This window comes from Musa acuminata, chromosome BXJ3-7, assembly GCF_036884655.1.
Source record: "Musa acuminata AAA Group cultivar baxijiao chromosome BXJ3-7, Cavendish_Baxijiao_AAA, whole genome shotgun sequence".
Lineage (NCBI taxonomy): Eukaryota > Viridiplantae > Streptophyta > Magnoliopsida > Zingiberales > Musaceae > Musa > Musa acuminata.
The window spans coordinates 4264160-4291635 of NC_088355.1; the positions used below are offsets into that span (position 1 = coordinate 4264160).

Here is a 27476-nt window from a genome sequence, read left to right on the forward strand (position 1 = left end):
ATTGTAAGATTTGATAGATTTGCTATAAAATCTATAAAACATATATATATATTTTTGCATAAATCTAGAGTTACTAGAACAATCTTCTATTTAAGGGGGCAAATATAAGATGATACTGCTAAGTTGACAATGGCATGGATGATCTACCAGCTTATCACGTTCTAATCTTTAAAAGGCTAACCATCTTATGAACATCGAAGGAACAACAATTTCTTTCAACAGATACATACATGCTTATGATATCTATGTGACAAGTCCATATGTTGGCAGTGAACTAAACCTACGCTGAACAACAACTAAGGTAATGGTCTCCCACCCGTGTGCGTTGAAGAGACCGACAGTGGTGGTGGCAAACAGTTGACTTTCTAGAATAACAGCAATCAAAGTATTAACAGTTAAAAGGAACCGGACCCTGCAAATAGGTCTATCCAATGACTTGAATTAATTACGCATAAAACTTATATGTAGATTGATCTACCATTCGATAAAACTTATACAGGTAGTCAATAAAATAGAAGAGATGCGGCTGCTGCATTCACCACTGCTGCCCTTACAACTGATGTGTTCAGCATCTGCTGCAAACTAGATAAAGAAAGATCAAAGGGGGACCAAGAAAAAAAAAAAAAAAGGGAGGGGAGAGTGCTTTTAACCTCATAAAGAAACAAGAATGCCTTTGTGTTCAAACAAGATAATGAATCCTGCAGGTGCTCTTTGTGTTATCCACTACTTCATATGCATCATGATTAAAGCACTGGAATCACAATAGGAACTAATAATATCGTCAAAACTGCAGGGGATAATTTTCAACTCTTTTGTGTAACATACAATAATTATAATATTGCACTAGCTTCTCCATATGAGATAATATTTTTCATGATAAATATATCATATTATTTTCTTAATGAACCATTATAATATATACTTAGTTCCTATTTTACAAGTTCAATGCCTAGAAAAAAAAAAAATGAAGGCAAAAGATTCTTATACATATATAATATATACTTTTTTCCTCTTGAGAACTACAGAATTTAGTATTGACATATCAAATTTCAAGAACATCTAATGCAATAAAACCAGAGTCTTTTAGTTAATCTTAATTAAAATAAGGGGATAACATTGACATGGCAACTGAGTAACATTGGCCACAATTAAGGCAATGCTGGGCCCATATAGCAATGAAAACCCACATACACAATAATGGATGTAGTTGGTGTGTTATATACATTTCAAAAACACTGAAAAAGAAAAATACATATCCGCATTATAAGAACTTCACATCGACAATGCATCATGAGACTAAAGGAACAAACCTACAAGAAGTCCTCAGTAGTGGTTTCCATGAGGTTTTGCATCATCAGATTCTCCAACATTTCATGTCAAGGGCACCACTGCTCACTTTAATTGTTTACCTATTGTTTCCAGCACCTTCTCATATTTGATTGGATTGCAGCGAAACAGTAATCAGAAACTTATGGCAATGTGACAACATAAGTCAACACAAAATATTATACCACCTTACAGCAAAAATTATAATCCTCTGTTATTGCCTTTTATTCTGACAATATTTTAGAGTAAGGTGGGCAAATAGTATGCCAGAGACCAAGTTCATCTCGCCACCCAGTTCTACCCTGATTATTGCAGAATGAATTATATCTAATTATTCTGACAATACTTTAGAAGTAACTGAGGAATGATAAACATTTCCAAAAAAAAATCAAGAGACAATGATATTTCTTGCACTTTGACTAATATCAGCACAAAAAATTCTCAAATTAATGAAATCATGAAAGAATTCATAGTTGAAAAAGACATTTCCTGCTCTAAGTAAATGCTGATAATTATTACATATAGGTAACTGCGAACCGTCAAGAATACAATAACTACAAGAACTAAAAATTCATTTTAGAGCTATCAAAAACTACTCGTCTTATATGAAAATGTATATTTCTTAACTTTTGCTAGCCATAAGGAGAAATCATTAGTCAAGAGGTTAGTCAATACTAATCTCAAGTTCGTAATAATCCCTTCGTCATACAAGTTATTTTTAGAAAGAGCCATAAGGATGCAAATCAATTGGACCAATCCTAGCTAATGCAAACTTATTCCAGTGATACCAAAGCAATCCAAATTGATTTCAATACCAATATGGATGATTATATCCCAGTCTAATGAAGACCTATGCTTATACTAACGAAGACTTATGCCATAACCTAAAAAGAAAATGCTAGAAATGTGAGAAGTCTTTTTGTGAGACATAGAAGCAATCTATCCCTAAAGTTAGATACAATGCTTCCTTCTTCTGTTTTCTTCTCTTGAGAGAGCCTCTACTCTGACTATTTAGAGGACTAACTTCACGAGCAACAACTAGAAAAGTTTTTCTCATCAAATGGGACAGACTCGAAGAGGGGAACAAAATCAGCTCATCCATTGGTCTCTCAAGTGATTCCTCCTCGTCATGACCTTATTATTCCCTACATCATCTTTTCTTCAGTGCTTCTTCCGACTTTTCCTTCCATGATCGTTAGTGTTTTTTATCTCTTTATTTGCTGTCCCATGACACATTACGAGAACTCTGAACTTAAACAATGAAGAAAGTCTTAACACTATGATGAAAACTACAACACAAGCTTTGAATTTCCTAGGAGTGAAATGATATCTTCATAATCACTAGCAACAAGAGTAAAGTAATACCTTCAAACCCCAAAACTTGTGAGATAAAAAATAACCTTAAAAGAAGGATTGTTACTAATAAATAATTTAAAATATAAATAATGAATACAATAATTCTAATAAGATGAAGCTGCTAGTGTACTCTTTGACATGTTTTATTTTAAAGATTAAAAAAAAAATTCAACCATATAGTTTGCACACACTTCACTGTTAATGCAACATTATGTCATCTCTTATCTTATATTATTAGAGCAACGTTAGAAAAGCATTTTCAAAGAGTCGAGCATCATTTTCTGGTATGAGCAAGGAGTCAGTCTTACAAGCAAAGCCTTACCCAGCATGCATGCAAGGATATTTCCACAATCACTAGAAACCCTACATTACGTGTAAGTATGTGATATGATAAACTAAATAGAAAATCAAATCGATAATACTGATGAATCGTTCATGTATCGTAAATAAAAATTTATTAATATATTTTTACGAGTAAAGAGTGCTGATAAATAGATCTAAAGTATTTGATCTCAAAACAATGACTCTGATACCAACTGTAAACATAATAACCATGATATATTATTATTTTATAAAAAATTTAGTGTTAAAATCTAAAATTAAATAACAATAATTTTTTAAATTTACGATGCATACGTTTCGATGTTGCTTAGAAAGCTTTTATCAAATCTATAAACATACCTTCAAACCCAAAAACAATGAAAGAATGAATAAATGTGTGAGATAACAAATAACCTCAAAAGAAGGATGATTACTAATCAACAATTTAAAATACAGATAATGTATACAATAATTCTAATAAGATGAAGCTAGACGAAGCTACTAGGTTTACTCTTTGATGTGTTTTATTTTATAGGTCAAAGAAAAAATTTCAACCATATAGTTTGCACACACTTCACTGTTAATGCAACATTATGTCATCTCTCATCTTATGATATTAGAGCAACGTTAGGAAAGCATTTTCACAAAGTTGAGCATCATCTTCTGGTATGAGTAAGGAGTTAGTCTTACAAGCAAAGCCTGCATGCACGCAATGATATTTCTACAATCACTGGTTGAAGTAACTAAGAATCTAACATGTTTCCTAGCCATTGTCAAAAATGGCAACAGTCTCCGGTCACAAACAAAGGTCCAAGTTTCGATCGAGAGAGAGAAAGGAAAACAAGAAACCTAGGATCATGCTGACCGTTAGTGACAAATCCTAGGAATGAGAGATAGGGAGATCTAAACAAGAACCCAATAATCCAACCAAAATCCAAGGACTTCTCCAAAGCCAGAACGAGTTAGTTGCAAAATCTAAACAAGAAAGATAGTACGGTAAGAAAGATGGATCGAAACAAAAATTCTAGAATCTGAGTAATACCCAAGACTTACCCTCGATATCAAAATTTAAGCAAGAAAGATTGATCCGAACGGAAGATCAAAATAAGAATCATGGAATCCAACCAGGAACAAACCCTGATAACAGAACCTACCTAAGACTTACGATTGTATACCCAAGATTCACCTTAGGACAAGAAGGAGGCCTTAGTAAAAATGAGAGGGAAACAAGAACCTTAGAATCCAAATCAAACCTGATTTAGCTATTGTTGGAATATTATAACTACAAGAATTAAAAATTCATTTTAGAGCTACCAAAAACTACTCGTCCATGCCTACTCAGATGAAAAGGTATATTTCTTAACTTTTGCTATCCATAAGGAGAAATCATTAGTCAAGAGGTCAGTCAACACTAATCTCAAGTTCATAATAGTCCCTTCATCATACAAGTTATTTTTAGAAAGAGCCAAAGAGATGCAGATCAATTGGACCAATTCTAGCTAATGCAAACTTATTCCAATGACACCAAAGCAATCCAAGTTGATTTTAATGCCAATATGGATGATTATATCCCAGTCTAACGAGGGCCTATGCTTAAGCTAATGAAGGCCTATCCCACAACTTAAAAAGAAAAGACTAGAGATGTGATAAGTCTTTTTATGAGACATAGAGGCAATCTGTCCTTTAAGTTGGATACAGTGCTTCCTTCCCCTATTCTCTTCTCCTAAGATAGCCTCTACTCTGACTATTTAGAGTACTAACTTTACAAACAACAACTAGAGAAGTTTTTCTCATAAAACAGGACATAGACACAAAGAGTGGAACAAAATCAACTCATACATTGGTCTCTCAAGTGATTCCTCCTCATGACCTTATTATTCTCTACATCGTCTTTTCTTTAGTGCTTCTCTAAATTTTTTCATCCATGATCCTTAGTGTTTTTTATCTCTTTATTTGATGTCTCATGGCATATTATGGGAACTATAAAATTAAACAGTAAAGAAAATCTTGACACTATAATGAAAGCCACAACACTTGAATTTCCTAAAAGTGATGACATTCTCTGCATCAAATAATTTATATACTGCTCATATAGACTTTTTTTATACCTTAAATTTTAGAATATTGCTTACCTATCGGAATCAAAACTATCCTAAAATTTTTAGAGACGGTGTCATTTAAATTGAGTAAAGTGAAGTGATACCTTCATAATCACTAGCAACAAGAGTAAAGTGATACCTTCAAACCCCAAAACGTGTGAGATAAATAATAACCTTAAAAGAAGAACTGTTACTAATAAATAATTTAAAATATAAATAATGAATACAATAATTCTAATAAGATGAAGCTGCTAGTTTACTCTTTGACATGTTTTATTTTAAAGATTAAAAAAATTTTCAACCATATAGTTTGCACACACTTCACTGTAAATGCAACATTATGTCATCTCTAATCTTATATTATTAGAGCAACGTTAGAAAAACATTTTTATAGAGTCGACCATCATCTTCTAGTACGAGCAAGGAGTCAGTCTTACAAGCAAAGCCTTACTTAGCATGCATGCAAGGATATTTCTACAATCACTAGAGACCCTACATTACGTGCAAGTATGTGATATGATAGACTAAATAGAAAATCAAATCGATAATATTGATGAATCGTTCATGTATCGTAAATAAAAATTTATTAATATATTTTACGAGTAAAGAGTGCTGATAAATAGATCTAAAGTATTTGATCTCAAAACCATGACTCTGATACCAACTGTAAACATAATAACCATAATATGTTATTATTTTATAAAAAAATTAGTGTTAAAATCTAAAATTAAATAACAATAATTTTCTAAATTTACAATGCATACCTTTCGATGTTGCTTAGAAAGCTTTTATCAAATCTATAAACATACCATCATCAAATCTGGATTATATTGTAATATTGCTTTGCAAAGACAATGAGATTTATCTTCTTTTTTCCTCCTGTTATTCACAAGATCACGATAGATTTAGGGACAAAGAAAATATATAAGAGACGAAAAAAAATGAAAAAAGATTTTTTATCTTTTAATCATGTCACGAATCCCCTTATGTCTATAGTTCTTAAGGTATATTGTCACTTTATAGACGAGAGTGAATAAATAATTAGGAAAATTATTTTCAATCAAATTATCTCTAATGAATCTTACTATAATTTGATTTGATCAATAATCATAATTAAAAATTAATTAAATCTATATTAAATATTATTTAATTGGATAACGATATTTTACATACAAAACCCTCCATATTGGGTTTTTACCAAATGATGCTCTTAATTGGTTTTTACTGAGAGCATTTTTGTTATCACTATATATCGGTCACCGTTGATCGGCGTCATCATATCCCTAATTGTAATCTTTTTTCTCCTTTTCTTCCTGGTTTACTTTTAATTTGATAAGATTACGAGGAAGATGTAGCGCGACATTATTGTTATAGTGATAATAATGACATTTTACATACAAAACCCTCCATATTGTTATAGTGATAATAACGACATTTTTGTTATCACTATCTATCAGTCACCGTTGATCGGCATCATCGTATCCCTCGACTATTGTCGCCTCCCCATTGTTATCATCACCCCCTACTCCCATGACGAGTGGTATCACTTCTCCTCCTCCCTAGTCGTGCAGCCTTCCTCGTCGCTCGCGAATGTGCAGTGATGCCACCGCCATCCCCTCCTCGCATCGTGAAAAGGCGAGACTTGTGGTTTGACGAGCTAGTGGGGACGACTAATGGACGATTGAGGACGTTATTTGATAAAAAAATTAATAATGAAGGTTTTTTTAAGATAAAATACATGTATAATAATAATACTAATTATTATTATTATTATTATTATTATTATTATTATTATTATTATTATTATTATGAAGGTAAGAACAGTACGTTTGTTCAGTTTCTCAGCTATTATGTTGGTACGTAGTTATTGATGGGAGGCCGATCGTTTTGAAGGAAAGGATAAGTTCCGATCACTGGTTGACTTAAATACAATATAACTATTACTATAAAAGTAATTTTTAATATAAATAAAATTCTAATAAAATGATGTGATATGATAGACTAAATAGAAAATCAAATCGATAATACTGATGAATCGTTCATGTATCGTAAATAAAAAATTATTAATATATTTTACGAGTAAAGAGTGCTGATAAATAGATCTAAAGTATTTGATCTCAAAATCATGACTCTGATACCAACTGTAGACATAATAACCATAATATTTTATTATTTTATAAAAAAATTAGTGTTAAAATCTAAAATTAAATAACAATAATTTTCTAAATTTACGATGCATACCTTTCGATGTTGCTTAGAAAGCTTTTATCAAATCTATAAACATACCATCATCAAATCTGAATTATATTGTAATATTGCTTTGCAAAGACAATGAGACTTATCTTCTTTTTTCCTCCTATTATTCACAAGATCACGATAGATTTAGGGACAAAGAAAATATATGAGAGACGAAAAGAAATGAAAAAAGATTTTTTTATTTTTTAATCATGTCACGAATCCCCTTATGTCTATAGTTCTTAAGATATATTGTCACTTTACAGACGAGAGTGAATAAATAATTAGGAAAGTCATTTTCAATCAAATTATCTTTAATGAATCTTACTATAATTTGATTTGATCAATAATCATAAGTAAAAATTAATTAAATCTATATTATATATTATTTAATTGGATAACGATATTTTACATACAAAATCCTCCATATTGGGTTTTTACCAAATGATGCTTTTAATTGGTTTTTACTGAGAGCATTTTTGTTATCACTATCTATCGATCGGCGTCATCATATCCCTAATCGTAATCTTTTCTGCTCCTTTTCTTCCTAGTTTACTTTTAATTTGATAAGATTACGAGAAAGATGTAGCGCGGCATTATTGTTATAGTGATAATAATGGCATTTTACATACAAAACCCTCCATATTGTTATAGTGATAATAACGACATTTTTGTTATCACTATCTATCAGTCACCGTTGATCGGCGTCATCGTATCCCTCGACCATTGTCGCCTCCCCATTGTTATCATCACCCCCTACTCCCATGACAAGTGGTATCGCTTCTCCTCCTCCCTAGTCGTGCAGCCTTCCCTGTCGCTCGCGAATGTGCAGTAATACCACCGCCATCCCCTCCTTGCAACATGAAGAGGTGAGACTTGTGGTCGACGAGCTAGTGGAGATGATTAGTGGACGGCTGAGGATATTTTTATCGAATTGATGAGAAAAGATATCTTCAAATAAAAAAAATTAATTAGGAGGAAGTTATTTGATAAAAAAAATTAATAATGAAGGTTTTTTAAGATAAAATACCTGTATAATAATAATAATAATAATAATAATAATAATAATAATAATTATTATTATTATTATTATTATTATTATTATTATTATTATTATTATTATTATTATTATTATTTTATGAAGGTAAGAAAAGTACGTTTGTTCAGTTTCTCAACTGTTATGTTGGTACATAGTTGTTGATGGGAGGCCGATCGTTTTGAAGGAAAGGATAAGTTTCGATCACTGGTTGACTTAAATACAATATAACTATTACTATAAAAGCAATTTTTAATATAAATAAAATTCTAATAAAATGATGTGATAAAAATAGTATTATTATATTTTATAAAATAATAAAAAATATGATAGAGTCTATGATACTTTTAACCACAGTGAATAAATTTATTTGATTTAGTTCAAATTGTATAACACCAATAAGATTAATTATGGAAAAAATGGTAATATGTTGGTTTTTAACGCAGCTATAACACAATTAGAATTTAAAAAAAAAAACCAGTTTTGAGGTTTAACCAACGGCTTTTCGATACAAATCGACTCAAATCTTACAGATGTTTTAATCTAAACTAATCTTGAACTATGATCAAGAATAATTACAATTTACATCAATATTATGAGAATAATCGTATCAAGAAGAAACACAATATGTTTAGCAAGAACAAACCATGGATCAGGCAAAACCATTCCCCGAATTCAAATTCTAGAACAAGAATAAGGTTGAAATCTATACCTTGAATCAAGCGGAGAGGCACAGATTAAAATTTTCTAGATATAAATCTATTCAAAATTGAGATTTCCAACTACATTTTATAATAAAATGAGGAGTTAGAAAGCTATCTCGTGTAAGAACTGCGTAGATTTTTTGAATCAGATGACTACAAACTACCCATTTCACTCTTCAGAAAAAGCCAAACGAGTGAGAAGTAGACTATCATTTTCAATCAAATTATCTTTAATGAATCTTACTATAATTTGATTTGATCGATAATCATAATTAAAAATTAATTAAATCTAAATTATATATTATTTAATTAGATAACGATACAATCTAACATTTATATCTCTCAAAAATTTCTACTATAAGATCGAGGGCGAAGTTGTGTATATCTAATGAACATTATCCTTCCATACCCACTTTTGTTGTAATGATTTGTAATATTTTAATTTTGAAAAACCAGTCATTTAGTATGATAGAAAGTACATCCACGCCTCGAACGAAGAATTGGTCATCATCTTTCTCTCAAGTTTAGCCAAATAAAAAGGTGAAACTTGCAACTTGATATATTGTTTTTTCATAGATCATTGCTCATAACTCTTTGGACTGGATAATAGTTATTTGTAATAGACAAAATGGTATGATTCGTCAGTGACAGTGCATAATTAGTTTCACTTTTGAAAGAAAGTATATTTTATTATTTAGGTTGACGTAATTAGAAGAAATTATCATTATTATTTAGGTTGACAAAATGGTATGGAGCTACGTGGCAGTCGCTCATACGTCGACGTTGCTCCCTAGATTCCGACTGCCCCTTTCCCGGCACACCTGGACTTAGCCCGCCCCACGCCGGGCTTGCTAACCCGGAGTCGGAGGATTCGGGATGCGCATCCGACCTGAAATCATCATTTGCTGTGCTTGTAGGGAATGTTCTCCTTACCCATCTTTTCGTTATCGAGACGAATTCGGATGTGGGTAGATGGATGCATGATACCTGACATGTGACGTGATTTCATTGATCAATATCCCATTATAACCCGCCCTTGTTTCTTTTCATCCGCTTCTTCCGTCTTTCATCTTATGTTATCATAGCAACGTTCGGAAAGCATTTTCATAGAGTCGAGCATCAGTTTCTGATATGAGCAAGGAGTCAATCTTACAAGCAAAGCCTTATCCTGTATGCACGTAAGGATATTTCCACAATCACTAAAAAAACCCTACGTTACGTGCGAGTATATGATACAATAAACTAAATAGAAAATCAGATCGATAATACTGATTATGTAGGTTAATGTAATTTTAAAATATAATAAAATATTCCTTTATAACCCGCCCTTGTTTCCTTTCTTCCACTCTTTCCGCAACAGCGTCCTCTCTCTCCTCGTCTGCGCGACTCGCCCATCCGATCGCCGCCTCAATCTGGGAAGAAGAAGACATGGACGAAGGGACGTCGAAGCCGCGGTTGTGCCTGACGGAGAAGGAACAGCTTGCGGCTCGCAAATTGAGCAGGCTCTCGCAGATGCTCCTCCAGTTGCAACACCGCCGCTGCCGCCGCACCACCTACGTCTTCCCCGAATACCTTCGCTGGGGCGAGTGGCGGAGCCGCTCCATCCCTGACGGTCCACCCTCTTCCGTCCCTCCTCCTCCGCCACCTCTACCTCCGATCATTGTCCCTCCGCAGGGCCGGGCCTCAGACGGCGGCCAGAGGAAGTTAAGCAACCCCTTGAGGGCGGGGAGCGGCGGCAAGGACGACGCCATGCCGAGCTCGTCGGCGGCACTGCCTGCGGTCAATCGGGTCAACAAGCGACCCGAGGTAAGAAAAGCAAAAAATAAAACAATCTCGAGTCCATCGAATCTTGCTTTGCGATGCGTGACGTTTCTTTGATGTGCGTATGTGGATCCGAAACAGTCGGTGCTGAATCACCGCCGAGAATTCGCGTCGCTCGACGACGGAGCTCATCTCAAGAGAGTAATTCCTTCCTCTTTGGCTCACCGGATTCGGTCATCTTCTTGTTTTCAGTCTTCTTATTTGCATTGGATCAGAATATCGAGCAGCATAGCAATCAATTGAGAGCAAGGAATTCTGTTCTCAGACAAGTGGAGGAGGTGATGTTTTCTTTCTTTTTGGTTTCTTTTTGGGTCCTTTTTTCCCATTTACTTGAAATCTTTGCGGGACCGATCTTGTAGCAAAAACTTGTCATCGCGGCGAAGGTTTGGCCGGCTGCCGCCATTGGATGTAGTCCAACACGGAACCGCCACCGCCGACGCCAGCGCCAACCACCCGGGTTGGCCCTAATCCCCGCGGATCCCAAGCTCGCATTCTTTCCGTTGGAAAATCACCAGGAACTGGACGGCCGGTGCGCCACGGAACGGGCGCCAAGCTCCCGGGCCATGCTAGATCTGAACGCGCCACCGGAGACGGAGGAGGAGACAGAGGAAGAGGGAGAGGATCAGGTGCCGGCGGCAGCGGCGGGACGAGAGAAGAGCGTGTAGAAAACAGAAACGAATACGGTGGTGCGGACACGGCGGTTCGTTATGTAGATTACATGCCCTAATCGTAAGCATGCATTATTGTTATAGTGATAATAACGGTATTTTTGTTATCACTATCTATCAAGAAGAAACACAATCTGTTTAGCAAGAACAAACCATGGATCAGGCAAAACCATCCCCAGAATTCAAATTCTAGAACAAGAATAAGGTTGAAATCTATACCTTGAATCAAGCGGAGAGGCACAGATTAAATTTTTCTAGATATAAATCTATTCAAAATTGAGATTTCCAACTACATTTTATAATAAAATGAAGAGTTAGTAAGCTATCTCGTGTAAGAACTGCATAGATTTTTTGAATCAGATGACTACAAACTACCCATTTCACTCTTCAGAAAGAGCCAAACGAGTGAGAAGTAGACTATCATTTACTTCTTTTTCTTAGACTTGCTTGACAATGACTGAGCATACGCAGTACCCTGAGCACAACAAAAAACAGTGTAATAATCTAGAATCTTAAGAGTTAACTAATCCAAGTTATAAGCAATTGATTGACAAGAGTAGTGAGCCAGAATCAACTTATTAGATGTCAAAAAATTATGAAGTAAAAGATGAGAGAACATTAACAACCATCCTTTGGATGCAGCAAATTAATATTTACCTCCAACCACTCATCCATGTTAGCATCTGTGGTTCCAGTACCTACTTCCACCTTAGGAGATCTCTTTGTTTTCTGGGTTAAAAAATCACACAAACAAACATGGTTAGCATATAACAGCATGAACATGATAAAATAGCTTTGTATGGCAAAACGTAAACTTGCATCTGCGAACTAGATTTGAAGTTTAAAAGGTCAACAGGAAATTTCGTAAAGACGTCTAGTATAAACCAAACAAGTAATCCATTTATTTTAAAAAATAATAAATAGGGAACAACAGGCGGCCTGGTGCTCAGGAGAGGGCCAACTTCTAGAAAGAAAAGGTATTTACATTTTCTTTCTTTAATGTACCTAAACACCAGATTTGATCTCATTTTACTTTTATCCATTGGGGTTCTTGTCATGAATTAGGAAATAGTTGTCACTTGCAAAGCGCATGCAGGTACTGAATTGAAAGCAACTTCCGGGTCATGCAAGGAGAAGTGGCATCGTGTATATTATTGTGTACTTGATTAGAAGCAGAATGAGTTACTCCTTGTAACTCTTGCATCCAGGATTTGTGCACATGCCTATAAATCTTGTACCAGTCATGCATGATTGACAAACCTTTGAATTCGCAAAGGCATTGGAAGCAATCGGTCAATTCAACCATATCTAAAGAAGGATCATTTACATATGATATCCGTTGATTGATCTGATTGATTCCTACCTTATCTACTTAGATCCCGACATCATCTCATCTTAATTTTACCCCCTGTTTCTAACTTCCGTTAGTTGTTTTGACATATTCTGACCTCATCCACTGTTTAAATCACAATACTATCCCCTAGTTTACGAGTAAATGCAACTGTCTAAGACAATTTTTATATATACACAAGTGGATATTTATGCAGGAAGCAGATTTTCCAAGTGGAAATGTATAAAGGTTCAGATGTTGTGGATCAGGAGGAAATTTGAAACTTTGCAGAGGTATACTTGCAACTGCTTCAATTCTCATGTATTTTTGTATGAAAAGATGCTCGAAAGATGCAATTTAGCAGCATGAATTGCCTAATCAATAAACTCGATTAAGAAATTAAGGTTAGCAAAAAAATGATCAAATGGTTGAAGTACCTTTGAAAACTGTTGAATTTGACCATATGCCCACAATCCCAAAAAGCCAATGAGAGCAACCCCAAGGGTCACAAGAAAGACTGACTCAATGCTTAGAAAACCTCCAGCTTCAACAACTTCAACAGTACCATTATAGAAAATGCTCTGATATGGTTGCTGATCAATCTCATAGACTATTGTTCCCACTAGATCAAAAGAGCCAGGCTGCACAGAAAATGAAGTTTATAGGTTTCCACGATAATAAGAAACATCCAAGTGCATGATTATGTATAAATCTCTCATTAACTGTAAAGATTCAGATAAGAGAAATATACATATAGCGATAGGAGAAAAAATAATGGCTCATAAAATACATGTATCAGCATGGAACTACAAAGACTCTCAGTCGCATATTTGTGGCACTCACCTGCAAGTATTTGCTGACAGCAAATACATACGGGAAAGTAGCTTGAGCAGAAACAGGCACTGATGCATTATAGAATTCCTGCATATAGAAATTAATAGGAAGACTTAATATCACTGTTGGAATATCAAATCAAAGACCGAACACAACAGATTTGACGCATGCAAAATTTACATGCATTTAGGGAAGGAGATGGCAACAGAAGACTACATAACAGTTCCAAGTAAAAAAAGATCAATCATTTAATCACAGGAGAAAAGAATGCTGTGAAAGAGCAGCACAAGAAGCATGCCCCTGACAAACCGTTAGACATCAACAAGGTGAGCTGATATCCATTACTCTGTTAATATAGTAGCTGACTATGAGACCAGTAGAGAGTTTCTTACCAAACTTCACCAACCCCAATTAAAGAAAATTTGGGAAATGTGTTATATTAAAAACTAAATGTGTTTCCTGGAATTATACCAGCAAATACTTCTACTTTAAGAAAAAAATTATGGTTTTAAAGGTTACATTTTGTTGTCCCAAAGCAAGATGGAAAAATCTCGACCCCCAAGGCCACCAACTATACATTCCAATTAAAGTGGATCACTTATGATTTTAAAAACTAAAGAATTAATAATATAAACTAAACTATCAGAAAATTTAGTTATCTTTTTCTTCTCTGTTATTTTTCATAATCAGAACATGTAAAACAAGTGTCTTTATAATCTGCATATAATTCTTCAGAAACTATAATTATCAATATCAGTCAACAGCATGAGAATGCTCGTAAACCAATAAAAAAATCAATACACACTACACATAGTTCTGAGGACTGTTTCACTTGAATTAATGATGACATTTTGCATAAAAAAGATTAATTTAATCGTTGTAGGCCAGTAAATCGACCAAAATTACTCAAACCAAATTTTATAAGGATTATTGCTAATTGTGTTCATTAGAAGACATTACCCCTGTGTGGATGTTTCATTCCGTAGTTATACTTTTTCATAGAAATGCAAATAAAGTTGAGTGACATATGAAATCATCAACTAATCACCTAGGTAAAAAAAAAAAATTCATCCAGACAATATGAGTAGAAATAGCAGAATGACATGACTGTTTCATACACAAGTTCACCTAGACTCTAGTACTGTTTTTCTGTAGCTATGCATGGATCACAACAAAAATTGCCAGCCTATTGAAGCTAATTATTAAGTACCTACAGAACATTAGCCATATAGTGATCCAATGGCAGTGATAACTTGTTCCACAATGATTAGATACTTTTTGTCCACCATCCAGTTGATTTATATTCCCCCTTACAGTCAACATTCAGAGGTACAGAACACCTACTATGAATCAAATAAAACTGTACAATAACACAGCTTGTGTCACTTCTTCAAGCTATTAATGAAGAAGCCAAAAAAATAAGTTCCAGGTAACTTGAGATAAGAAAATAGATGTCAATGCATGAAAGTAAAGCACAGTTCTCGAACACCATGCACATCATAAGCTGCAGCCAAGCACCGGTAACACAAGAAGGGAATGTATGCGATGCCCATTGTACAGCAACTAAATCATAAAAGGCATCTAAATGGAAACACACCTGCAGTGTAAGATTCTGAACAAACATATGATGATCAAATGGAAGATGAAGGCTAGCACGTATAGCAACCACTTCTAAAGTTGATTCACCTGCAATTTTCCAGATGATGGCATTCAGTTAGAAGCAAATATAACAGCAGACAATTCGTTAAGAAGGGAAGCTTAGTGCAAGAGGCTCCCACTAATGTAAGGTCTGGGGAACCCCAGTATGCAACCTTACCTCCACATAGTGATGATTTTAATAAAAATCAACTGAATTACCACACAACACATTCAAGACAACGACTTACCAAAATGAGCAGGTAGACAGCAGACTGTGGAGCAACGAGAAATGATAAGGTTAATGCCTAAAGGTAGAATATGCCTATAGGTTGTAGAGCAGATTCATTGTTTTATGTGTACACTTGGACAGTGAAAAAAAAGATTATTACCATGAATAAAAATAACAAATTTATCACATGACTACACAGCCAAGGGGTCAGCTTCCACAAACCTATTTCCACACGTAACCTCGTATAGCTAAATATAGCTAATCTAAACAACTCAAAGAAGAAGAAGAAACTGAATATGAGGTCAGCTAATAATAAAAAACCAATAATATACAGATCCTATGGCTCTTTCCCAGTTTAGCCCGAAAAACATGAAGAAAGAGAAGGACAACTTAGTTCCTGATTCTGCTGCCTCATCTAGTGTAGTCTCAAGATTTTAGTCATCATTATTTCAAGAAGCAACTTAAGAATGTTCAACAGTGCAACAACTTGAACATTCAGTTACTGCATATATTGGCCATGACAACTTGTACTTGGCACAGAGACTGCCAAGAAACCAAAATTTTATGAGGTACAAACATAAATCTGTCAAGATAGTGTAACACCCCTGATTAGTCCCATATCGAAAGTGGGCAAGACTAAGATTGACTTATAAGGGTCTGATGAGTGTACTACTATCAACTTCAGCTTAAGCATTTTGGTCAGTGGTTTAGACTAAAACGAAGTTGATAGGTCAGTTAGCCCATCAGGTCCGAGTCATTATAGATAGACTCCCAACAACTCAGAGAACATCTATTTATCACCTTAAATGTGGGGGTGATAGCAACAACTTTTTGATAGTCCTAAATACTAATATAGCTGGATCTGAATGTGTTGAGTTTGTAGTACATAAGGAGTACACAACAATAGTATGATAAACTAAAAGATCAGACATGGGATAGAAATGCAAAAAAGAAGTGCTGAATTAGATTCAAAATTTAAAAGGCCATAGGAAAGAACCCTCGTTATGTAAGCCAACCAGTAGCTCAGTTTCTTCTCCTGCTGGTACTACTGCATGGACGAAAGATAGTCAAGGAGTTATGTTTGCATCCTACAACAAAAACTATAAGTTCCCATCTAAAATGATTGGTTCATTCCCAGAAGTAGTACATACATCTAGCAGCATTCTTTGGAAACACACAGACAGTATCTATGCCAGGAGCTGGACCCAGAGTTCCATCACCAAAAACTTGGGTATCATCACCAACAATGCCAAGATTGCTTCCTTCAATAACTTCTGTCGCAGCAACATCCTCATCCGACTGACATCTCGCAACTGCCAGAAGTCAGAGTCAATAGATAGTCGACAAAGGAATATCGTAGACACATCCAACAATAGATAGTCAACAAAGGCTTCAAGAGAAATTTTTATAATAACTTTCATACAAGTAGAAGCTTTTGAGTCACGGAGTTAACTGCCATATTATCATGTACCTTAGCTGATAAAAAATTAGTGACAAAGAGGGAAGAATATGTCTTAAGAGGAACTATGACAATTATCTAAATTTCACCCACTGATTTAGTTTGGAACCAAAAGATTATAAGCAACTGCTCTTTTGTAATCCTACATAAACTGATAAACAATTAATATAGAATAAGAGGGAAGTGCACCTACTGATTAAGTTTGGATGTTGCTGCATTCTAAAAGATTTCAAGATATCCCAAGCCTAGAATAGATTTCACATTTTTATTTTTTTCAATTTCATGGACAAAATGCTTAATCATCAGTTCACAGCATCCCTTTGGTCATTGCAAGCCCTAAAGATCTCTGCAAAAGGAATTTTATGCTGGCCGAGAAACCTTGGTGAGAGCCAGGTAGCCGAATATTCAGAAATGTTTCTAAAGAAAGATATGTTATAGATAGATCAGCTCAAATCGAGGTTAAACAGTGGTGTAGCTTTTCATAGTGTCAATTCTTGTCGTTGTCGCCAAATTTGACCGTCTATCCTTTTTCTTTTCCTGTCAATTCTTTTTCCGTATTCTAATTCGTTGAATATTTCTCATTCTCTTTTTCCTATATCCATTCCATTTTGCCCACCATTTTTTCCTTTACAAAAGAAAAAAAAATTCCCCCGAAACTCAACAAGAAAATACCAACACAACGTTCAGTTGTGCATAGCAAATTTTCAAACAACAAGTTAGATAATTCATCCAATGACGCAAGCTTTTAAACCTAGCACGGCTGCCATTCGATGGCAAACAACCTGTTCTACCGATCCTTCAAACAAAACGATAATTCCCACCAACTGGGATAAATCCTGCAGATCTAGAAAATTCATGAGTGCAAACCAACTAAAAATTCAAAAAAAGAGAAGAAACAGGGAGAAAAAGAAAACCACACACACGAAAACAAACGAAATGGACACAGATAGCGTCCCTTCGTCAGCTGAATGGCACGAACACCGCCCATCAACTAGTTCAGACACATCACAAATAGAAGAGAGCGAGCAGCTCGATGGGGGGAAACGAAGTGTATACCTTGGACGATCGGAGACGCGAACAGGAGAAGCGCGATTAGGAGAGAGAAAACCCTAATCGCCATGGCGATCCAGGAAGCTGACCGCGACGGCTCAAGAACGACGACTCGAGAAAGCAGAGACGGGAGTGACTCGATCCGAGAGAGAACTACACAAAAGTAGCTCCCGTTTAGGATCCTCTCCAACCACAGCTCTACGCGAAATGCTCCAATTCTAACATCTCAGCCGTCCGTAGGCATTGATTCAACCGACATCGGCCGTTACCTGCTTTCGATTTGAACAGTGCAATCTGATCCGTACGATCGCTGAGGTGAGTAGAGCCTGGCGCCGCTGATCAACACGTGGCCCTGCGAGGCCTATCCGAAATGACGGCCGTCATACATGTTACAAACGCTACATATATCGGGGACGTGTAAAACGGCGTTACTCAGCTGTTACTGAGCCTACCACGATAGAACAATAGAGCTTGAAATCCGATGACAGTATAAATTAGAACTATAGAACTTAATGATCATATGCTATTATTCATTGTGAAATGAGTGAGAATTGTCTGCATGGAGATCTCTAATGTAGAGATTTAAGTTTCCGCGGTGTGATGGAAAGCTGGAATACTTAAAAGACTTCCAATGGCGAGTTCTTGGAAGGTTATCGACAATATCCATACTCGAAGAAGTCAAACAAGCCGATGATTTGTCCTTCTTATTATCCTTTCAAGCAAGATTTGACAGAAGAAAACTGGGGAAGGGCAAAATCTTGCACATATGGATACCAAAATCTACATCTCTTCTTCTGTACATCGAGCAAGAAATCCTCTCATCTTTCGTATTCTCCTGCTCTTAGCCACTCTCTCCCTCTCTCTCTTTCCCCGGGTTTCTTTGTTTGGATTCTGTCGTTCAGCAAGCTTCTCGCAGAACTACGTACTGCAACTTGAATCCGAGGAGGAGGAAGTTGTTGCCATCGTCGGGTAATTAAGGTTGTATTAGCCGGCAACAACGGCAGCAGCGTCGGCCTTGAAGCTTCTCTTGTCGCAGTTGGAAGGGATGGTCAAGCTCGGCTTGCCCTTCATGGCGAACGACTGCTTCTTGGACTCGTTCTCCAGAGCTTCATCCATGTCCATCTGCTCCCACCGGCACTCCTTGCTGCAAAAGGGAGTGTCCCCTCTGCAACACACATCAAATCGATCCATTCCCATCGGTCGCCGAGCTCTAAGCAGTTTCGAACGAAGAGCAAAAGAAGCGATTAACCCACGACAAACCTGTACATGAAGACGTCTTTGTTCTCGGCGATTGGCTTCTTGCAGAGGTAGCAGGAGCCCAAGAAGTGGTGGCGCCGGGCCTCGTGGACGGCGAAGAACCTCGGAGACGGCATGCTTGCTCAGTAGTACTGTGTTTAGCTTCCACTCGACCTGTATCTTAGTCGGTCTCCGATGGCGGAGAGAGCTTCTTGGGGTGTGCAATGGAGGGGGGGAGGATATTAATGGGTAGCCGGGGACCTGAATAGGAGGTGGAGGAGAAGGAAACCGTGGGTGGAAACCGGTGGCAGCGCTCGTGAATCCATTGGCTGCGAGAACACCTTGTTTTTAGTGATTCGATTCCAGGGAGGACAAATACATAGAATATAGGGGAAAATGGTGCAAGTGATACTCTAAATATTTCCTAAAACTGCACGATTCCCATGTGTGTCTGTCCTACAGCTAAAGCGACTAGATTGAATGAGATCAACATTGATACGGTGGGTTATCATAATTATAGTCATCACTGTATCACTTTCTTTAGGGGTGATTGTGATCCCGTCATGTCAAGTGCAGTTTACTGAACTTGAGATCACGAACAAGAATAACGCTTCCAATTATTGAACTCTGTGTAACCTTTTTCTTTCCAATTAAATTACGGTATTTGATTTCTTATTATTTTTAATTAAATATATTTTGATTTTTCTTACTAATCGATGGATATGGATATAGTTTTATCACGTAATTCTGAGGAGTCATTTGGATCGAAGAATACCATCAGCGCAATGCTGTAAGAGTACCCTGTCGGTGACGTGGAGATAAAGACACTCGTTGCTTCGCTGGCCAATGGCCATTCTATTCGTTCCTTCCTCCCATTCAACTATGGATTTGGTGGCACGGGTTTTGAAGTCAGTGCAACACTTGGATGAGAAAGGACATCTGACGCAGCATGAGGTGGACCGATAGGGAAGAGATGTCTCCATGAACTGAACCAGCGGCGGAGTTGGGAAGGACAACGGCAGCCCCGAGGTGTGTCCAACTTTATATAATCTATGACATACACAGATGATGTAGGCACAAAACCAAAGACATGAACATGTTACCATGGCCATGGGGTTAGGGGCAGAAAACAGGATCTAGTATGCAATCAAGATTCCACAAATTTTAAGAGGAGATTCTTGCAATCACATCATAAAAATGTTATAAATGGTTGAGGGAAATGACAAGCTTCACATGTTCTACTGTATCTGCAGCATATAAAATCCACTAGTTTAAAGCTATTCATTGCGGCAATTGCTACTGCAACTCAGATCCCCAAAAAAGAAGACTACATCATCCTACAGGACTGCACAAAGAGCAAATTAACAGGAACTGAACCGGGAAAAAAGTTTAGTTTTATGGGGTGAATTTGGTTAAATAATAGTGAGCACAATGTTTCTGGCAATTGCTACTGCAACTCAGATCTCCTAAAGAAGACTACAACATCCTACAGGACTGCATCAAGAGCAAATTAACAGGAACTACTGCACCAGGAAAATAAGTTTAGTTTTCTGGGGTGAATTTAGCTAAATAATAGTGAGCACAATGTTTCTGGCAATTGCTACTGCAACTCAGATCTCCAAACGAAGACTGCATCATCCTACTGGAATGCATAAAGAGCAAATTAACAGGAACTGCACCAGGAAAAAAGTTTAGTTTTCTAGGGTGAATTTGGTTAAATAATAGTGAGCACAATGTTTGTGTCACATACAAACCTGTTTGGAATTCTTTTGTTTCTATCACCAATTCTTCAGTGTTGGTTTCCTCACAAAAACACTTGGGTTCCTTTTTGATTCATTGCAACCTTTCTCCTGATAAAGCATCATCCATACGGTACAAATGATGGTGTCTTCCATATGAACAGAAGATCAACAAAGAGTGGCTAAAGTATCAGGTGCCAATTATCACAACAGATCAAAGCATCTGAAACTTCAGATTATAACAACTAAGAGTGGGGCTTGTTCTCCACAGGTGGAAACCAAGTTCCAACAGAAGTTTGCAGCAACATTTATTGAGCTTGAAAATTCACACAGCTCGAGAAAAAGGGAAACCACCATTGGTATGGTGAACACCGTAGCTTTGTATCTCTTCTCAACTTGTTCTGGCTCTGTTTGCTTCCATCGTGGCTCTATCCAGCTGTCGGAGCCTCTCGCCCTCACGGCACAGGTATTCTTGTAACTTCTCCTGCAAGTTCCATGACAAGATCACCTAAGTCACAACCTCATTCGAAATTAAAACTAGTTGAGAAGGATCTGTTGCGATAAAGAAAATCTATGAATCAAAAGATTACCTAGACATGCTCATACAAAAACCTAAAAATATGTTGTTAATTCGTCAGCCAGAAGATGCTAAGGTTCATCAGTAATGAGACATCACGGATTGACCAAAAGTGTCCATTCAATTGGCCGGACATCATATAAGCCAGTCCAGTTCAGCTCTCATTAACAGGGAGGACCGATGTACGCGCCCTTGCCCTTGTAAGCAAAAAGATTGTTTCTGTAACTCGAACCCATGGCACGACAGCATGATGATATCTCTCCAAACAAGAAGATCGGTATACTTTGTAAGTCCACTAATTAGCTAAACACAAGGGATTTGCATGACTGAAGATCCTGGAAGAGAATTATTCCCGTTCCCTGTAACCAAAACTTATGTCCAAAGAATTTGAAACCACATGAGACATATCGACTGCGACAAGGCATGGGAATGGTAAAGAAGAAGAAAGAGTTAGCGAAGGTCAATCCATCTCTTTGTTTCTTCTATATGCTCAGTGAATGAACATACCAATGAGGTTGTTGTTGCCACAAGAAGACACATTGAGCTCCCCTTCCCCAACCCACTCTCCCATTTTGAGTCTCCAAATGAACCACAAGGACCCAAAATCATATGAATATAAAGGGGATCTTGTGATCACACCAACAAGGTATTTTACACGCCAATCGCACATTTCCACATGATTAGCTTAACAAAAATCTTAAAAGATCAACAACAATCTCATTAGATCCCCCCAAAGCGCTCTCTTGTTGTCGACGCTGTAGGAATTAATTGAAAGAAGAATCTATGGCGCAACGTGATAGCAACACATTACAATAGTTCGTGAGAAGACATCGATCGCCCAATAATATACAAAGGGGGACCGAAAAACTATCTTCATGGATCGGATTCATTAGGTGTCCAAATCATAACACAAACTTCAATGAAAAGAACAGGGAAAAGAACATATTATAGGCGGCTAAACGGGGAGCAAGAAAATGATCAGAACACACCTTGACGCCGAAGAGAAAGATCCCGGCGAGGCCGGCGGTGCCGACGCCTCCACATACCACCACTGTGGACGACAGCAAAGACCACGGCCGGTAGATCATCTTCTCGCCTCCTCTTCTGCCCCTCGTCGATCGGACCTCCACCGTGTCTTATTTTAGGGTTTCGTATTAGTACAGAATATACTGGGCCGGACCAAACTAAGCAAAGCCCATCCCACATGTCATGTTTCTCAGCCCATCGTCGTCATCATTTTCGTCATCTAATTTTAATATGTGATATAAAAATTAAAAGCTAAGCAAATTCGAATTACTCATCCACAAATTTCATTTGATTCGAAGATTTTTCTTTCATATATTTATATTTAATCCGCATTTGGTTGCCCTCTTAAATCAGATATTAATAATCCAAATTCACACGTGTGCTACTTTCACCCAAATTAAAATATAATTTAAAAAATTAAAAGAATTTTTTATTACCATCAAATATATATATATATGTAATTTTCATAGAAAATCCTCATTTTTTTTGTATTTTTCAATTGGTACTCTCTTTTTTGCTTTTTTTAAAATAATGTCTCTAATTTGAAAAAAAAAAGTGTCCCTCAATTTTTTTTTTTATTACAGTGTTTTGGCTTGTTATAGTATTTTAGTCACCACCAACAAAAATATTATAAATAAGTCAAATAAAATCAAAACACACTAGAAATCATTTGATATATTATATTATAATTCAAATATGTATTTATAATAGTTTAGAAACAACATCACCTAAATAGAAATTAAAAATTAAATTATTATAATAATTTGATTATCACAATAAAAATATTGTAAAACATGCTCAAAAACATCATAAATGATCCAAATAGACTCTAAACCTTAATTGAATCAACTACATGCATAATGGTATATGAACAATGACAACCAAAGTGATATAATATGATATCAATTACAATGTTTTTCAATAATATTTATAGTGTTTTTAATACCTCAATAAAAATACTACAAACATCATTGAAAAACACTATAAATGAGTTAAATGAAATCACTGCAATAATTTCAAACTGATAAAAATACGAGCAAGAAAATTTGATGGAAAATTTTTTAGGGATATTTTGGATGTTTTTAAATTAGAGACGCTGTTTGGAAAAAAAAAATGTAAAATGAGAGGTTTCGATTGGAAAATACCAAAATATGAGATAAGCTTATCGAAGGCTATGTGTACAAAGCACCCTTTGTATAAGAATAAATCACAAGGAAATCAGCAAACTAGTTTGGATGAGTGAATTTAACTTTGTAAACCATTGAAGGAACACAGCAACCATATAAAGCATAACAGTCCACAAGTAAGAAAATATGGATGAAAATTAGAAGCATCAGAAGATGTAAAATTCCACAACTCATCACCTTAAGCAGATGATTTTTGGAAAGAAAATTGCCCACCTCAGTGTTCAACCTGTGTTTCCTCATTGCAATTTAGCACAAGGATAGTACAGAAGAAGATAAATAGACAGCCAAGATCTGCCTGGGAATTCATGGAGTTGTCTCTCAAAAAGTAGCTGCCAAGAAACTCAACCAAACACTAAAAGTAGTTGCACAAGTAAGCAGCATATGGAGAAAAGTAATGTGTTGTGTGCCGGCAAAAGGCTGGTGCCGACATTACATGGCACATCTCCTCCACTGAAGCAACCTCTTCTTTGCTTGATTCCTGTTCCACCTTCAAGAACAAATGTGGAGCTGGTGGCGTTCCCGCTGCTGAACAAGATGCACCATAGAAATGGCCCATGGTGTCCTCTGACATATCCGACTCCAACCTCATGATGTTCTTTGCTGTGAATAACAGAGAGTGATTTCTTGGTTGGGACAAGAACTGTGGAGAAGGCTTGTTCTGGATTTAGATGGCTCCAGTAGCATCCAACAAGCTGGCCAGATATAGTGTCGATGGTAGGTAGCTCTACCCCACAGTTGGGAGCATAGACCTCGGTGATGTCAATTTCTGCAGGCTGGCAGGCAAGCGTATTGTTGCTAGTGCAGTTTTGAGTGCATTCCAGCAAGAATTGCAAGGCCATGCATCCCAGTCCTGGATTGTTGTAGAGTTTCGGTAACTTGGTTGCCGTTCGATTCTTGTTTACGAAGTCGACAATCTCATTTGCAGGATTTCCTGGAATCACATCGCATTAGGTGAATATGGTATCAGAGTATACAAGAAATTCAATAATTCTGTGATTGAAAACCGAGCATAATATGATTTTAGCACAGCATGAAACTTTATTCTGATCTCTGTTACTTGTGAAGACACAGCATTTACATGAATCCTGTACATTCTTCCTCGAATCAGCAGAAAACAAAAGAATATCGAGAGCAAATTTTTCAGAAAGGAAAATAAAACAAGAAGAAATAGAATGCCTGAAGAGATTATATAGAGAGATTTCCAAAGGGAAATAACTTTAGTTACTACCTAAAAAGAGTACAAGCAGCCACAGAAATACAGGGTGTTAACCGATAAGATAAATTAAATATCAAAGAACATGAAATGCTGATGCACACAGTGTGGTTGGTCTATATCATGGTTGAGCTTTTAGGAAAATTTGACTTGTGTGTTTGTCACAGCATGGTCTAATATGATTGCTCATATGATCACTGTGCAGAAAAGGCGGAGAGGGGAAGAAATAAGGAAATCTGTTGAATGAAATCCCGGCCTCCTGGATTCTAAATTATCTCCAATCAGTTCTGAACATCGTGAGGGACAACTGAAACACACGAGTGAATTTATGATTCCACATTTGTCAAGTAAATCATGAAATACATCGAAGTAAATTCTGAAACACAACAGATTGAAATAAATACTTCAGTGAAGTAACACTGCTGTTTTGTTGGCTTCCCTACATCTTGATACACAACAATCAGAAAACTGACCATGTATCTCTCTGTTTTTGCACATCACCAATGGTTTCTTCATCTTGATATCAAAATGATTTGTCCAGACATGGAGCAAAATGTAGATTTTCCTTGTAGGAGATAAAAGTGAAGGTGTTAGTAACCCAATATTTACTTCTCCCGAAAGGAAATGAGCACCATATCGTGGCTGCCCCTCGATTTTAAATGGGATTCCATCGCATTAACATGAATCAACTCACTGTTAAAAATAATTCACAGAACAGGAATATCAAGAATTCTGCAAACCAAAGATGGACAATATTTCTTCTCTCTCTCTCTCTCTCTCTCTCTCTCTCTCACACACACACACACACACACACAGAAAAGAAAAGGATGGAGAATAATGAAGGATATGTGATCAGTTGCTCTGAAATCACAGAACAGGTGGGTAAATGTTGCAGGTTACGAGAATCATGAATATCTTTTTTCCCCTTATGATTAGGAGAAACATGAAGAGTTGCATTTAATTCCATTTTATATATGCTTTCCCCAACCACAAAACTCTTCCTACAACAGATGGAAAGGGACAGAAGATTTGCTGCAAATTTTTCATCATGAGCAATCAAACAACAAACTACGAATTTGGTCACTTGGAATGCCAGTGGAATGTAACTACATACATTTCCAAGAATCTACTCATCCCATTTTATGCATAAGGCATCTACAATGTGAATGACAACATAGCTGGAGGCTCCTTTATATGAATGCCGCAAAGCACAATATAAGACAGATAGATGTACATTAATGAATACAAAGAGAGAAAAACAAAAAGGAAGAAGTAGATCTTACCTTTATTTTCAGCCCAGACAACTGCAACAAGAACTGTGAGACAAAAAATGTAGAAATTGCAGGACCAGTTCTTCCACATTGAGAACACCAGCAACCCACACCACAACCACAGCTGAAAACCTCACATAAGATCAGTTTCCTGAGCAAATATACCTGGGAAGAGAACCTTGTTAAGCTCTGCTGGCCTTGGTGGCTTTGTTTCTTCTGGGACAGGAGTCTGTGGGATGAAGAGGTACAGTGTTGGTGCTGAGCTGAAATGGGGTCTCTTTGTGGAGGGGCACTTCTCGATGCTGTAGTGATGGGAAATGAGTGCAAGCTTCAGCTGGACTCTTTTTCCCGAGAATTGAGGGCAATGGTACCATCGAAGGTGGCAGATTAAACTAGGTAATAATACAGATTGGTCCACAGAAGGCAGGTCAGAGGAAAAGGAGTTGGTGGGTGGACCAAAATCACAGGTTGATGCTTTGATGGGGTGGCTAAAACTTTACTTTCTGTCCTTCACAGCTTTTTGCTTCAGGCCAGCAAATTATTCAGCTCAGTTAACAGTAAATAAATCACTGTGGATTGCTTGACCCAATAAAATTGCAATACACTTGCAATTGAAAGTGTTTGAGAGGAGATAGATTTGATGTATATTATGATCACATCCAACTCTAACATTTTCTTTTTGCCAACTTCATATTCTAAAGATTAACTACAATCAGATTCATCACTGCTTCTAAAGCCAATCTTTTGATCACAGCATTTGGAAGGATGTGACTACTGATGTGCTAAGGTTTGTCAATCCAATTCAATTGCTCCATGCTTTATTTTAGATAACTGCAAGACAACAAAAATCAGAACATGCATTTTAGATGGCAGACTAAACAATCAAATTTGAAGTAGCAAATCAGAAACAAAATTTAGGTTGGAGCATGATAACCATGTTTACTTAGAAACACCATTTTATGTTGTCATGCTAGGTTAGTGTTTATTTTTTGTTATAATATCATCATGAAACTTATTTAATATTGAATATATAAATAAAATGTTGATTAATATCTTGATGCAAATACTAATAAACACTAACATGGAAATCATTATATTTAGATATCATGCTTGGAAGATGT

General features: G+C 36.4%; 4 protein-coding genes across 5 annotated transcripts; 1 reads left to right on the forward strand and 3 right to left on the reverse strand.

The window, feature by feature from the left end:
- Positions 1-10337: 10337 nt before the first annotated feature.
- LOC108953343 (uncharacterized) lies at positions 10338-11699 on the forward strand. The gene is made up of 4 exons (XM_018828770.2): positions 10338-10883; positions 10980-11039; positions 11114-11176; positions 11258-11699. The coding sequence occupies exons 1-4, from the start codon at positions 10506-10508 to the stop codon at positions 11561-11563; spliced, it is 807 nt and encodes a 268-aa protein (XP_018684315.2). The 5' UTR covers positions 10338-10505; the 3' UTR covers positions 11564-11699.
- Positions 11700-11802: 103 nt separating this feature from the next.
- LOC135643583 (translocon-associated protein subunit alpha-like) lies at positions 11803-18291 on the reverse strand. Its single transcript, XM_065160718.1, has 8 exons — positions 18113-18291; positions 16749-16910; positions 16595-16645; positions 15328-15416; positions 13740-13817; positions 13334-13537; positions 12224-12295; positions 11803-12041 (listed from the first exon to the last, which is right to left on the reverse strand). Exons 1-8 carry the CDS (start codon positions 18174-18176, stop codon positions 11991-11993), a joined length of 771 nt encoding a protein of 256 aa, XP_065016790.1. The 5' UTR covers positions 18177-18291; the 3' UTR covers positions 11803-11990.
- Positions 18292-18784: 493 nt separating this feature from the next.
- On the reverse strand, positions 18785-19604 carry LOC135643584 (FCS-Like Zinc finger 1-like). The gene is made up of 2 exons (XM_065160719.1): positions 19367-19604; positions 18785-19271 (listed from the first exon to the last, which is right to left on the reverse strand). The coding sequence occupies exons 1-2, from the start codon at positions 19477-19479 to the stop codon at positions 19091-19093; spliced, it is 294 nt and encodes a 97-aa protein (XP_065016791.1). The 5' UTR covers positions 19480-19604; the 3' UTR covers positions 18785-19090.
- A 4384-nt stretch (positions 19605-23988) lies between these two features.
- On the reverse strand, positions 23989-27099 carry LOC135643083 (uncharacterized). Of its 2 annotated transcripts, none has more exons than XM_065159639.1 (2): positions 26368-27099; positions 23989-24802 (listed from the first exon to the last, which is right to left on the reverse strand). In XM_065159639.1, the coding sequence occupies exons 1-2, from the start codon at positions 26444-26446 to the stop codon at positions 24213-24215; spliced, it is 669 nt and encodes a 222-aa protein (XP_065015711.1). In that variant the 5' UTR covers positions 26447-27099; the 3' UTR covers positions 23989-24212. The 2 variants fall into 2 exon arrangements, with proteins under 2 accessions (XP_065015711.1, XP_065015712.1); XM_065159640.1 differs by lacking the exon at positions 26368-27099 and adding an exon at positions 25558-25657.
- Positions 27100-27476: the final 377 nt, after the last annotated feature.

Bases quoted from the DNA above. Each gene is read 5' to 3' on its own strand.
- LOC135643584 (XM_065160719.1), bottom strand. From the start codon at position 19,479: ATGCCGTCTCCGAGGTTCTTCGCCGTCCACGAGGCCCGGCGCCACCAC. The intron at 19,272-19,366 runs GTTTGTCGTGGG...TGTGTGTTGCAG, and splicing joins AAAGACGTCTTCATGTACAG to AGGGGACACTCCCTTTTGCA.
- LOC135643083 (XM_065159639.1), bottom strand. From the start codon at position 26,446: ATGTGGAAGAACTGGTCCTGCAATTTCTACATTTTTTGTCTCACAGTT. The intron at 24,803-26,367 runs GTAAGATCTACT...ATGTGATTCCAG, and splicing joins TGTCTGGGCTGAAAATAAAG to GAAATCCTGCAAATGAGATT.
- LOC135643583 (XM_065160718.1), bottom strand. From the start codon at position 18,176: ATGGCGATTAGGGTTTTCTCTCTCCTAATCGCGCTTCTCCTGTTCGCG. The intron at 15,417-16,594 runs GTTCTTTCCTAT...GGAAAATTGCAG, and splicing joins GGTTGGCTTACATAACGAGG to GTGAATCAACTTTAGAAGTG. The intron at 13,538-13,739 runs GTGAGTGCCACA...TTTTCTGTGCAG, and splicing joins CTGTCAGCAAATACTTGCAG to CCTGGCTCTTTTGATCTAGT.
- LOC108953343 (XM_018828770.2), top strand. From the start codon at position 10,506: ATGGACGAAGGGACGTCGAAGCCGCGGTTGTGCCTGACGGAGAAGGAA. The intron at 11,040-11,113 runs GTAATTCCTTCC...GCATTGGATCAG, and splicing joins ACGGAGCTCATCTCAAGAGA to AATATCGAGCAGCATAGCAA. The intron at 11,177-11,257 runs GTGATGTTTTCT...CCGATCTTGTAG, and splicing joins TTCTCAGACAAGTGGAGGAG to CAAAAACTTGTCATCGCGGC.